This window comes from Rhinoraja longicauda, chromosome 28 (assembly GCF_053455715.1).
Source record: "Rhinoraja longicauda isolate Sanriku21f chromosome 28, sRhiLon1.1, whole genome shotgun sequence".
NCBI lineage: Eukaryota > Metazoa > Chordata > Chondrichthyes > Rajiformes > Arhynchobatidae > Rhinoraja > Rhinoraja longicauda.
The window spans coordinates 14725779-14739109 of NC_135980.1; the positions used below are offsets into that span (position 1 = coordinate 14725779).

The window sequence follows — 13331 nt, forward strand, 5'->3', positions numbered from 1 at the left end:
TGAAATTTAGTGTAAAGATCAAAATTGCAGCGCCGTGTAGAAGCTGGAAATGTTCCTTAGGCGAAAAACTTGCAAAAATTCCTTAAATATGGATTTTGTGAATGGCAATGACTTGCAGTGGGTAATCTTCAATTTAGTATTCATGCAATATACCCACCTTGCTTAAAATGTTCAGTGGGTAAGTTTAGTATTGTGACTGAGAAACATGCTGAGCTTTTGCTTTATTGTTCCTTTATACTGAACAGAGAATATATTTTGACGGATATGATCACCTGTTTTCCAGGTTTGCCTAATGTAGTAGAAGACCCTAAATCTGCAGGAGTAGCAACTTTTGTAATTCAGGAAGAATTTGACAGGTTTACAGGTTACTGGTGGTGTCCTACAGGAACAGAAGGTATGAATTTAGCAAACTATATTTTTCCCAATGAATCCTTCATTTCAAACAATGAAAGATCAAGTTCAACATGAACTAAATATGCTCATTACATTCCAAGTTTCATGTTTTTACTATAACATGGAGGTCATGGTATGACTTTAGTTAGGCCACATCTGAAGTATTATGTGCGGTTCTATTCAGTACACCTTGGAAAGGATGTGATTATATTGCAGAAGGTGCAGAGGAGATGTTCACAAGTTATAGAAGTAGAATTAGGCCATTTGGCCCATCTAGTCTACTCTGCCATTCAATCATGGCTGATCTCTGCCACCTAATCCCATTTTCCTGCCTTCTCCCCATAATCCTTGACACCGTTCTAATCAAGAACTTGTTTATCTCTGCCTTGGCCTCCACAGCCCTCTGGCAGTAAGTTCCACAGATTAACTACCCTCTGACTAAAGAAGTTCCTCCTCACCTCCTTTTTAAAAGAGCGCCCTTTAAATCTGAGGCTGAGATCTCTGGTCCTAGACTCTCCCACCAATGGAAACATCCTTTCCACATCCACTATATCATTTATGCCTTTCATTATTTTGTAAGTTTCAATGAGGTCCTCCCTCAATCTTCTAAACTCCAGCGAGTAGAGGCCCAGTGCTGTCAAACGCTCATCATGTGCTAACCCACTCATTCCTGGAATCATTCTTGTAAACCTCCTCTGGACCCTCTCCAGAGCCAGCATATCCTTCCTCAGAAATGGGGCCCAAATCTGCTCACAGTACTCCAAATGCGGCCTGACCAGAGCCTTATAGAGCCTCAGCATTACATCTCTGTTTTTGTATTCCAGTTCTCTTGGTACAAATGCTAGCATTGAATTTGCCTTCCTTACTACGACATGCAAATTATGTTTTTGGGTGTCCTGCACCAGCACTCCCAAGTCCCTTTGCACCTCTGATTTCTGGATTCTCTCTCCATTTAGAAAATAATCTGTGCCCTTATTCTTATTACCAAAATGCATGACTCTGCACTTTGCTATACTGAATTTTATCTGCCACTGCTCTGCCCACTCTCCTAACCTGTCCTCATCCTTCTGCAGAGTCCTTGCTTCCTCTACACGGCCTGCCCCTCAACCTATCTTAGCAGGATGTTGCCTGGTTTTGAGTGTTTTAGTAACTAGGAGGGATTAGACAGGTGGGTTGTTATTCTTGGAGCGGAAGAGACCGACTAGGGACCTGACAAATGTACAAAATTATGAAGGACATAGATAATGTGAATACGAGAATCTACCTCCATTACAAAAACCTTTAAAACCAGAAAGCATAGGTTTCAGGTGAGGAGTAAAAAGGTCACAGGCAGTCTGAAGAAAGATTTCTTCACTGTTGCAGCGTGGAATGCACTGTCTGAGAAGATTGTGGAGGCAGGTGCTTCATAACATTGAAAATGTATTTGTTGATCACTGGAATCTCCAAGGCGTGGAATGCTAAGGACCAATTTCTAGCAAATGGGTTTGGTATCAATGGATTCTTGATTGGGAATATGTACAGGGTGGACCAAAGGACCAGATTTTGTGCTGTATGACTCAATCCAATAACTATTTTCTTGAACATTAGTTTAGTCAATTTTTCGATCAATTTTCAAGCAACTTGTCACAACCCAAATCTATATATGAATTCAATATCAGGAGGCAAACACATTGGAGATTCATTTGACTGTCAGTATCATCTTGACTTGACTTGCTTTTCAGATTCAGATGGTGTGAGGACTTATTGTCTCTTGTATGAAGAGGTAGATGAATCAGAAGTGGAAATCATTCATGTACCCTCCCCTGCACTGGAAGAGAGGAAAGCTGATGCCTACAGATACCCAAGAACAGGTTAGACATAGAATCTTGATCTACAATATACTGGCTTAATAAAAGAATAATGATAAATACAGAAGTTTTATAATATACATAAGCTTAAAATAGCAATTTATTTGATGAGGTAACTAACTATGCATTTCAGTGGAATTTATATAAACTTCCTTCTTAATGTCCTTAAATCTGAAACAATTCACTGATGCCTTGCTTAGCACTCGGGGTGGGTTCCTGGTAATATGTGCACAAATGGAATTAGCGTTAAAGACATGCAATTATAGCATTACATCTTTATTGACTCATTATTGTGCCAGAAACCCAGTGTGAATCCTGAGTGACTCTCTTGCTACAATTTGCTGCACCAGTAACATTGCAAAACCCTGCTCCCTGGCACTTCTGCATCCATTAATCTCCCCCGGTGTAATGTGGGCAGGCTGCTTGTGAGGGCTGGCATTCGGCATGCTAGGACAGATGCTGAATCTGCTCGATGCTGAGCTTTGGATTTTGGTTCTGCTCCTTGTCCAGCGAGATGAGTGAGAGCTATTGCTAGGGACATGGAGCAATTACTCTGCATTGGCCAACTGTCCTGATCTCTCATCAGCTCCCACTGGAAGTGAGCAAAGCAACCACAGTTCTTGTTTTGGCTACAAAACTCTCATGAACACTTCCTAGTTTGAAAACTTCTTTGTAGCAGCAAGCTCAAACCGTAGAGAAGCTACTCTACTGTGGAGCTGAGTAATCAAGCATGAAAAGAGGAGATAGCAGTTTTCAACACACGGACAATTTGCATCAAATCCAACTGGAGGTGATGAGGGAATCCAAAGACCATAGATGGTCAATCAGCATATGATAATATCTGATTATATAACAAACATTTGGATAGATTTTACTTAAAAGATGTAGTATTCAAAGTTTTGCAGTATTTTTTAAGTACTTAAGTTGTTATACAGATCGAATGCTCTCAGGCTTTTACAATGCTAATCTATTTTCTCAGTTTTATTGAGAGGGAGAATTGTTTAAAATTGTTTAAACCATAATGAGCCACTGTTTTTGAGGCATGTTTTATTCCATGTGAGAATCATGTGGATATCTTCACAGAAGGACTAGCAGTTCAAGAAAGCAGCTCTCCTTACGGATAATAAATTCTGACCTTGCCAATGATGATCTTGACGATTGTACTAGTTTAAATAATTGAAATTGCACAGCAGTAGGCAAATCTTTCTTTAAGACTTTCCTGCTGAGAACTAACATTGCGATTTTTCAATATCTCGTTCTTACAGGAAGTAAGAATCCCAAGATAACACTTAAGTTATCTGAGTTCAGAACAGATAGCCATGGGGCGGTGAGTATTCATTTAAATGTATTGGATGGCTGGAAATTGTGTATTTCTACTGGAAGGTTCAGATAATTAATCAGGCAACCCTTTTTTTCCCCCTGTCAATAAAAAAAACTGGGGGAAAAAACTGCTAGAAATCTGAAACCAAACCAGAAAATGTTGTAAACTCTCAGCAGGTCAGGTCACATCTGACGAAGAATCTTTGATTTGAAATATTTACTTTTTTTTCTCCTTCCAAAGATACTGTGTGGCCTGCTAAACATTTCTTACTGCTCCACTCCTTTTTTCTCCTTAAGGCCATGAACCATTTGGCTTGTTTAATTTGAAACAAATTTCCATGCTTCCTCAACTTCTGTAGACTTTCGTATTCGATGAACTGGCAACCCTTGCTTTGGTATTCGATGAACTGGCAATCCTAGAAAATGGACCGCATCTCTATTTTCCGTAAACCGCATCATTTATGGGTGCGTCAAGAAATGAGATGGGAAGAAAATGGCTATATTTACTTTTTCATGTAAATTTATGTGATCCAATTTTATGAGGATTGATTTGTGAATTCCGTAAAGGCAAATTTCTGTTACCCGAATAGTTATGATACATGGGTCAAATGTATAATAGGAAGAATTGGACATCAAACTGACGTTTTGGAAAGAGTGGGGAAGGAAAATTGAAAGATTAGTGGTGAAATGTAAAAGGTTAAGAAATCTGGAAGTGTTGTTAAAAATTAAGGTGTTTTAATAAGATTAAATAGATGGGACATGCCTTTTCCACTGAGGATATAAATTTAATGTCAACAAGAATATTTATTTTCTGCATTGTTAGGACATTGAATGGCCTACCTAAAATGGTGGTAGAAAAAGCAGAATGCTGTACCTGTTGATATCAACTTCTAAAAGCTTGCCTAAGGATTGGAAATAAGTAACCTCATTTGTGAGTTGCATTGTTCTAATTTACTCGGAAATCAGAATGGTGATGCATTTAATTACTTGTGGAACAAGCTGATTTCACACCCTTTGTTTATTTTTGAGCACATAAATATACGAAATGGAGCAGGAGTGGAATTTAAAAAAATTCATAACCTACAGGAATTCCTACTCGTATGTAGCTGAAGCCTTTTTGAAAATTTCCATTCCCTTGTCCTAGATGCCCTCACCTGGGTAAACAGTGCCACAGCATTACTCCAGTCTGTTTCTTGGATATGCAAGATATGGAGAGAAATGGATTACATGTAGCAGAGGAGATTAGTATAACTTGGCATTATGTTCAGCACTGAAGAGTCTGTTCCTGGGCTGTACTGTTATATATTCTGACAAAGGGTTTTTGAACTGAGGCATTGGTCATGTTTTGTTTTCCAGATGCTAATTAAATTACTGAGTGTTCCAGCATTTGTTTTTATTTCAGATTTCCAATAACTCTTTTGTTTTTCATCTGGCGAGTTAAACACTTCAGTGCAATGTGTCTCAATGAAACTGCCTTCATTCTGCTAAATTCTGTAGTAGTCCTGTTCACTCAGTTGCTCTTTTTTAAAACATCTCCTCATGACTTTCTCCAAACCAAGTATGTCTTCTCTTAAATAAGAAGCCAGAGGGTTTGACCTGAACGGAGCCTTTTACAACTGAAGCACAACTTTTGCACTGCACACATCTTCCAAAATGGCCAATGATCCATTTGTTTTCTTAATCACGCAGGATAACTTTTTATCTCGAGCAAGGTCACTCAGATAAAATAAACAAAAATCATATTTCCCTATAAGATACTTTGTGACCTGCATGAATGCCAATACTGTCAACATGTATCCTTTTGCTTATTTGTTGATTCCTCCTCGTAGTTTGCTTTCCTACCTGCTTTTGTGTCATCTGCAAACTTGTGTTCATTACACCGAGTCTAAGTTAAGGTGTGTGTTTTTTATAGGCTCAATATGCAACATAGCACGTTTAATCCTAATACATTGTTTTCTTCCTTTGGCAGATTCTGAATGCGGAAGACAAAGAGCTGGTTCAGCCATTTGAAATTCTTTTTCCTGGCGTTGAATACATAGCACGGGCTGGATGGACGAAAGATGGAAATTTGTATGTTTCCTTCTTTGTGGATTCTGTAATTGCCACTTTGCAGAAAATGTAGCCACGATGTAATAATATTGAACATATAGTAAGCTCTTACAAGCTGTAAAGGACATGAAGATACCAATGTAATTTATCTGTGAACTTTCACAGTTCAAAAATATTTGTATTCCAAGTTGCATGGAGCTTAATTGCTTTTGTTATCACTTGCTTTTAGCTGGTTTTTAGTAGACCAGTTGATTTGTATCTAAATCCTCAATTGTTTGACTTCTTTGAGTACTGCATGAGCATCTCCTTTTAAGAGAGTTGTTAAAAGTAAATTTAACAGGGTCTACTTACCATTGAGGTGCTTCTTTCCTGCAAAGAAAATGGCCCAATTTGGCAGAAACAATGGGAGTATTTATTTCTGAAAGTAAGGCATTTGTCTCTTGAAAGGAGACAGGTATGACCCCAAGGCCCAGATAGTAATGTGTTTGCATTCTTAAACAATTGAGTCTCCTTTGGTGTCTGCAAAGACTGCCACCTTGAGGACACAGAATATTCAACTCACAATATGCAACGGTAAAAATGCCCATTTACCTTAAATTTACTGGCTCTAATGTGACACCAAATGCTTATTCTGGTGAGAGAGTTCCTGGATACCCAAAATTACAGGTGAATAACTTGCCTCTTCTCTTTCCTCTTTATCATAGTGCTTGGGCAGTGTTACTTGATCGACCTCAACAAAGACTCCATTTAGTACTGATCCCAACGTTATTATTTATTCCGGTAACCAAGGATGAAAATGAACGGATTAAGTTTGTAGAGGCTGTGCCAGAAAATGTTCATCCACACATTATTTATGAAGAAATAACTGATATTTGGATAAATGTAAGTAAGAGCTTTTGGCTAGATTTTTTTAGAGCAGCTCAACAAATAAGGTGTTGTCCATTTGAAAGCAGCAGTCCAGTAGCAAATCGTGCCAAATGTGAGGCTAAATAGATGAAGCATCTCACAAATTGATTGTGCATTTGTACTTTATGATCCTCAAATGCAATCTTCAGTGGGCAGAATAATTGAATGGAATCAGCAGTGGGAAATTTGCACACTATGTGTACTTTGGGGGTTGTATAAGTGGCCTTTTGTGATTTCACATTTTCGTACCATGTGCCCGTACTGTACGTACAAAACGAATTTCATTGTTATTTTCTACTTTCACCCAGGTCCACGACATATTTTATCCCTTTGTACAAACTAGAGATGATGAAGTAACTTTTATCTGGGCAAATGAATCACAAACTGGGTTTTGCCATTTATATAGAATGACATCAATTTTAAAACAAGGCTGCTACCAATGGGCAAAGCAATTCAATCCAAGTGCAGGTGAGTTAAAGCTCTTTCCTTTTAACAATTTATCTTGTGGAATGATCATATGACCACGTAATAATTTGGTTATTAGGGTATGAAAGTGTATCGTAGTGTGAAACAATAAAGGATATTTAGTTTTGTGCATTTTTAATCTGACATCGCTGGCTTAAAATGGAATACCCAGATACTGAGAAGTTCTTCTCGAATAGTGAACCTTACATTGGTATACATTCGCTGCTTTCCAATGCAAACATTCTCATAATGTTTCTAACCAATTTTGTGATATTGGCCTTTGATGGTGAGAAACGTGACTGAAGATGGTCTGTGATATTTCACATTAGATCTCAGCAGTTGACTGGGAGTGTGGAGGAAATACTGTTTTTGATTCAAGTTATACATGTCTCAAAGGGGGGAGGAAATATCTTCGGTTGATCTTGCATCTCTTTTTCTCTACTTGTATTCTTGCGATTGAAAGGTGAGCAATAGCAACTTGCATGGGTCCATAGAATAATCCTTATTTCAGTCCAACTCGGATCCTTTTTCTTTAAAACCTTTTCTGATACATTGATGATTATATTGACAATGCATCCTGCACTTGTACTGATCTGAAATATTTCTTCATTTTTGCTGTCATTTTCTACACCACTCTCACGGTGGTCCATTTCTGACTCTTCCTTTTCTAAATGTCTGTCTCCACCGTGGGGAAATAAATTAGTGATGAACATCTATTCAAAGCCCACAGGCATCTCAACTGTACTTTGTCTTCCCTGCCACTGTAAGGATTCCATTTCTAAGCTACCAGTTCCCCTGCCTCTGCTGTACTTGCCATGATAATGAAACTTTCCCCACAGATATCTCTGAGCTATTGCCCTTGACAGAGACCTAAAATCAGATCTCATCTCTCTTGCACCCCGGATCTTAACACTTCCCCACTCTTTCTCTCCCCTCCCACCCTGCCACCATAGGTAATGCAGGGGTAATGTTCAAAAGATTATCCTTTGCAATTTGTACATGTGATCTATTTCCCATTATCCCTGAATATTCATGCACCTATCTAAAAGCATCTTAAATGCTACAATCTTCTCTTCCACCACCACTCCTGGCAATGTGTTCTGGCACCCACTGTTCTCATGTGTGCCCTCTCACCTTAAAACTATGCCCTCTAATATTTCTAATTTCTACCCTGGGGACAATATTCTGACTGCCTACCCTTTCTATGCTTCCCATTTTCTAAATTTCTATTATGCCTCCGTTCAGACTTTGACATTCCAGAGAAAACAATCCAAGTTTGTCCATCTCCTTCTGGGTAAATCTTGGTAAACCTCTTCTGCACCCTCTCCAAAGTGTCCACATGTTTCCTGTAATGGGGCAATCAGAACCACACACGATACTTCAAATGTGGCTAACCAGAGTTTTATAAAGCTGCAATTTACTCTCTCTCTGTCTGATCAATATCTGCTGTATCTTTTGACAGCCTTCTTCACATTCCACATCTCCACTAATTTCTTTGTGTCAAATTTACAAGCCTACTCATTTGCATTTTTGTCCAAGTCATTGAGATATACACCTATAGAGGTGCCAGCATTGATCCCTGTAGAATACTACTGGTCGCAGACCTCCAGCCTGAATAGCACCATCACTACCCTTCTATGGGTAAGCAAGTTCTGAATCTAACCTACCAATTCACTGTGGATCCCATGCACCTTAATCTTCTGAATCAACTTAGGCACAGCAGTAGAGTTGCTGCCATACAGCGCTAGAGACCCGGGTTCGATCCTGATTATGGGCGCTGTCTGTATGGGGTTTGTACGTTCTCCCCAGTGTGAGTTTTCTCGGGGAGCTCCGGTTTCTTCCACAAATCTAAAGACGTACAGGTTTGCAGGTTAATTGGCTTGGTACAATTGTAAATTTCCCTAGTTTGTGTAGGATAGTGCTAATGTACAGGTATCGCTGGTCGGCGCAAACTCGGTGGGCTGAAGGGCCTGTTTCCATGTTGTATCTCTAACCTAAACCTACCACAAGGGACCTTGTCAAATACCTTATTAAAATCCATGTAGACAGTATTCATTACCCAACCCCCATCAATCATCTTTGCCCATTTCCTCAACAAAAATCAACTTAGCAAGGCATAATCTGCTACGGCCAAAGCCATGCTGACTGTCCCTAATTATCTCATTCTCTTCCAAATACAAGTGAATCCTCTCCAGTAGGGGGCACTCTTCAATACATGTTTCTATTTTCATGTTTGCATTTGGAGCAGAATCTCATCGGAAGCATGGCACTGGTCTCTGAAGTTTAGAGACAGATGTACCAGTAAATTATACTTTGGGTAACTCCATCAAAATTGCTCAAACCTATCAGTTCAAAGCTCTGACATTTGCCTCATTTTACATTGATTTCCTGTAGCTATATTTTAACTATGTTCGTTTACACTGACTGGAATAACAGAAATTGAAGAACCAGAAGTTAAAATGATTCCTAATAAAAGTTCTTTGAAGTGTGGGTTTGGAATTAGACCAGTGTGTCAATTACTAATTTAGCCAGGATTTTGTTTCTGTCTGAGCATCCTATAAGAGCAACAACATTTCAGCAAAGTAACAGATTCTATTATTGCATAGAATTTTTATTTTTTTTCTGGATTGTCTTTTCAATTTAGTCTCCTGCTTTCTGGCAAGAGAGCAGTCAAAATCTACTGTTTCGTTTTCCAAGATTTCAGTGCTTTTGTATCTTGTATTGTACTTCATTTGTTTTCGGAGAGGAAATGTTACTAGTCATTAGTTGTAAAAGCAAAGTCACTTTATTTTCTCTCTGCCAGCTACTTTGTGTAATTTTGTTTTTGTGCTGTGGCTTTTGACTAATTATTCTCTCATTTTCAGATGATTTTAAATGCCTAGTCAAAGAGGAGCTTGCACTAACTAGTGGTGAGTGGGAGGTGCTTGCAAGACATGGCTCAAGGGTAAGCCTACATTGGATGGGGTATGAAAATCTGTGACTTTGCTAATGGGCATGACAGTGCTAATTATGATTGATTATAGTTATAAACTAAATGGCATCATAACTAGACTTTAACCCTAAAATATTTTTCTCCATGTGCTTGCTGAAGAAAACAATCAACTCAATTCTATGTAATTCAGGTTGCCAAGTTGGAGGAAGGATGTAAATAAGATGGAAAGGTTGCAGAAAAGATTCACAAGGATGTTACTGGGACTGCACGGCTTGAATTATAAGGAGAGGCTAGATAGGCAGGGTCTTTTATTTTTCCTAAATGGTAGGACGTTGAGGGATGACCTTATTGGAGTATTAAAAAAAACATGAGGATATAAGTGGATGGATGTGGTCTTTTTCCCGCGGTAGGAAAATCAAGGAATTCCTACTCTTATAGGAAAATTGGAGTGTGTGAATTTAAATTGAGAGGGGAAGGATATAAAATGAACCCACGGGTAATATTTTCACACAGAAAGTGGTCGGTATATGGAACAAACTACCAGAGGAAGTTGTCAAAGCAGGTATAATTACAATGTTCAAAAGACATTTGGACAGCCATGTGAATAAGAGGGATATAGGCCCTCAAAGGCAAGTTCAGATTGACATCTTTGTTGGCGTGGACCATAGGGCCTATTTTCATGCATACTACACTTTAACTCTTTACCTCCCCCCTCAACTCCATCCAAGGACCCAAACAGTCTTTCCAGGTGAGACAGGTTCACCGGCACCACCTCCAACCTCATCTATTGCATCTGCTGCTCTAGATGTCAACTTCTTTACATCGGCGAAACCAAACACAGGCTCGGCGATCGTTTCGCTCAACACTTTCGCTCAGTCCACCTTAACCAACCTGATCTCCCGGTGGCTGAGCACTTAAACTCCCACTCCCAGTCTGACCTTTCTGCCATGGGCCTCCTCCAGTGCCATAGTGAGGCCCACCGGAAATTGGAGGAACAGCACCTCATATTTCCGTGGGCAGCTTACAGCCCAGCGGTATGAACATTGACTTCTCCAACTTTAGACAGTTCTCTGTCTATCTTCCTGTCTCCACCTATATCCTTCCTTTGTCCCGCCCCCCTGACATCAGTCTGAAGAAGGGTCTCGACCCGAAACGTCACCCATTCCATCTCTCCTGAGATGCTGCCTGACCTGCTGAGTTACTCCAGCATTTTGTGAATAAACACTTTAACTCTTATCTTTCCGCCCATTATCTTTTAAAATACGTCCCCAAGTTATGGGCTGCAAAGCCCAGTTAAATATATTCTTGCTATTCACCATGTCTAGAATTTACATTTGTTAAACCTGAATAACACTTCCCTTGCTCTGTTCTAAACAATGAAGTCTAGTCAGTCATGCATTGCAATTCACCTTCTGCTCTGGAATTGTTCTCATCAACTCCTTTATGCCATCTTTAGTGTAATTGTATCAGCTTCCTGTAATGAGATGACTGAAATTATATCAATAATTAAGCAGAGGCCTACTTGGCCTTTAGTTCAGTTTAAGCATAACCGTCCAGGTCATATGTATAATGCCTTGGTCAATAAGGGCAAGATTCCATATGCTTCCTACTCTACCTTCCCTACAGACTTCAAGGATGTGTGTACATTCGTATTGGACTACAAGGATCTGTCCACATGTTCTGTTCCTCTACACTTTCCCTTTTTGCTTTTCCCACTTTTCAGATTTGTAGATTCTGCAGATTTTAAATTAATTTCCCACTTTTCTGCCCACCTTACTTTACTTTCCTGGCATCTACAGCTTTTTTCATTTATTATCAAATACACGGCCAATTGTTCCTGCATATCCAAGGCTCACGTTCCTGCATATCCAAGTAATTTTTGTATACCATGGAAAATAAGACCTCTAGCATTGAGCCCTATTGTACATCCCTGCAAAAGGCCTTCCATTCAGCAAAAATCCAATCATAGGACTTTGCTCATCACGGATCCAATTTTGGATTCAAATAGCCATTTTTGGATGGATTCCAGGGACGTGTACTTTTCTGATCTATCATATGAGATCTATCATATGAGATCTTGTACACCTTATTAAAAATCAATGTCAATTGCATAATATGTGCTCCTGTTGTCACCTTACCAAATCCATTGAGACTGGCCTTGATTCAATCTGTACCTCTCCAAACAATGATTTAAATCTGCCCCTTTTTTGTTCAATTCATTATCCACCGTCTTGTGTTAGGTTCATTGTCGTTTATTTATTTTATCTCTCTCAACCTTATTGAACAAAGGTGTCACTTTCAGCAGACTTCCCAACTTTTGCTATTTCCTCTCCTGCTTCTTATCAGAATCCAGCATACAATGATATAACAATTTTAAAAATCCTAAGCCCCTTAATATTTCCTTGTATTTATCATATTCAATATTTCGTAACCTTCCTATTTTACCCTGCTGCTTGTAATGAATCTGTTATGAAGACTGATGCAAAGTGTTCATGTGTAACCATATCAAATATATTCAGCCACAGAACAGTAATAGAAACATAGAAAATAGGTGCAGGAGTAGGCCATTCGGTCCTTCGAGCCTGCACCGCCATTCAATATGATCATGGCTGATCATCCAACTCAGTATCCTGTACCTGCCTTCTCTCCATACCCCCTGATCCCTTTAGCCGCAAGGGCCACATCTAACTCCCTCTTAAATATAGCCAATGAACTGGCCTCGACTACCTGTGGCAGAGAATTCCACAGATTCACCACTCTCTGTGTGGAAAAAAACTCTCTCATCTCGGTCCTAAAAGACTTCCCCCTTATCCTTAAACTGTGACCCCTTGTTCTGGACTTCCCCAACATCGGTAACAATCTTCCTGCATCTAGCCTGTCCAACCCCTTAAGAATTTTGTAAGTTTCTATAAGATCCCCCCTCAATCTTCTAAATTCCAGCGAGTACAAGCCGAGTCTATCCAATCTTTCTTCATATGAAAGTCCTGCCATCCCAGGAATCAATCTGGTGAACCTTCTCTGTACTCCCTCTATGGCAAGAATGTCTTTCCTCAGATTAGGAGACCAAAACTGTACACAATACTCCAGGTGTGGTCTCACAACTGCAGCAGAACCTCCCTGCTCCTATACTCAAATCCCCTCGCTATGAATGCCAACATACCATTCGCTTTCTTCACAGCCTACTGCACCTGCATGCCTACTTTCAATGACTGGTGTACCACGACACCCAGGTTTCGTTGCTTCACCCCTTTTCCTAATCGGCCACCATTCAGATAATAGTCTGCTGTCCTGTTCTTGCCACAAAGTGGATAACCTCACATTTATCCACATTATACTGCATCTGCCATGCATTTGCCCACTCACCTAACCTATCCAATTCACCTTGCAGCCTCCTAGCATCCTCCTCACAGCTAACACTG

General features: G+C 39.6%; 1 protein-coding gene across 6 annotated transcripts in view; it reads left to right on the forward strand.

Annotated features, from left to right (window-relative positions):
* The window catches only part of dpp9 (dipeptidyl-peptidase 9), a 75671-nt gene that overhangs the window by 40771 nt on the left and 21569 nt on the right, over positions 1–13331 (forward strand). For all 6 annotated transcript variants that reach the window (XM_078424258.1, XM_078424257.1, XM_078424259.1 and 3 more), the window contains 7 exons: positions 284–394; positions 2115–2243; positions 3506–3567; positions 5530–5630; positions 6314–6491; positions 6824–6983; positions 9845–9924. In XM_078424258.1, coding sequence (XP_078280384.1) covers positions 284–394; positions 2115–2243; positions 3506–3567; positions 5530–5630; positions 6314–6491; positions 6824–6983; positions 9845–9924 — 821 coding nt within the window. The remainder of the gene's footprint in view (positions 1–283; positions 395–2114; positions 2244–3505; positions 3568–5529; positions 5631–6313; positions 6492–6823; positions 6984–9844; positions 9925–13331) is intronic.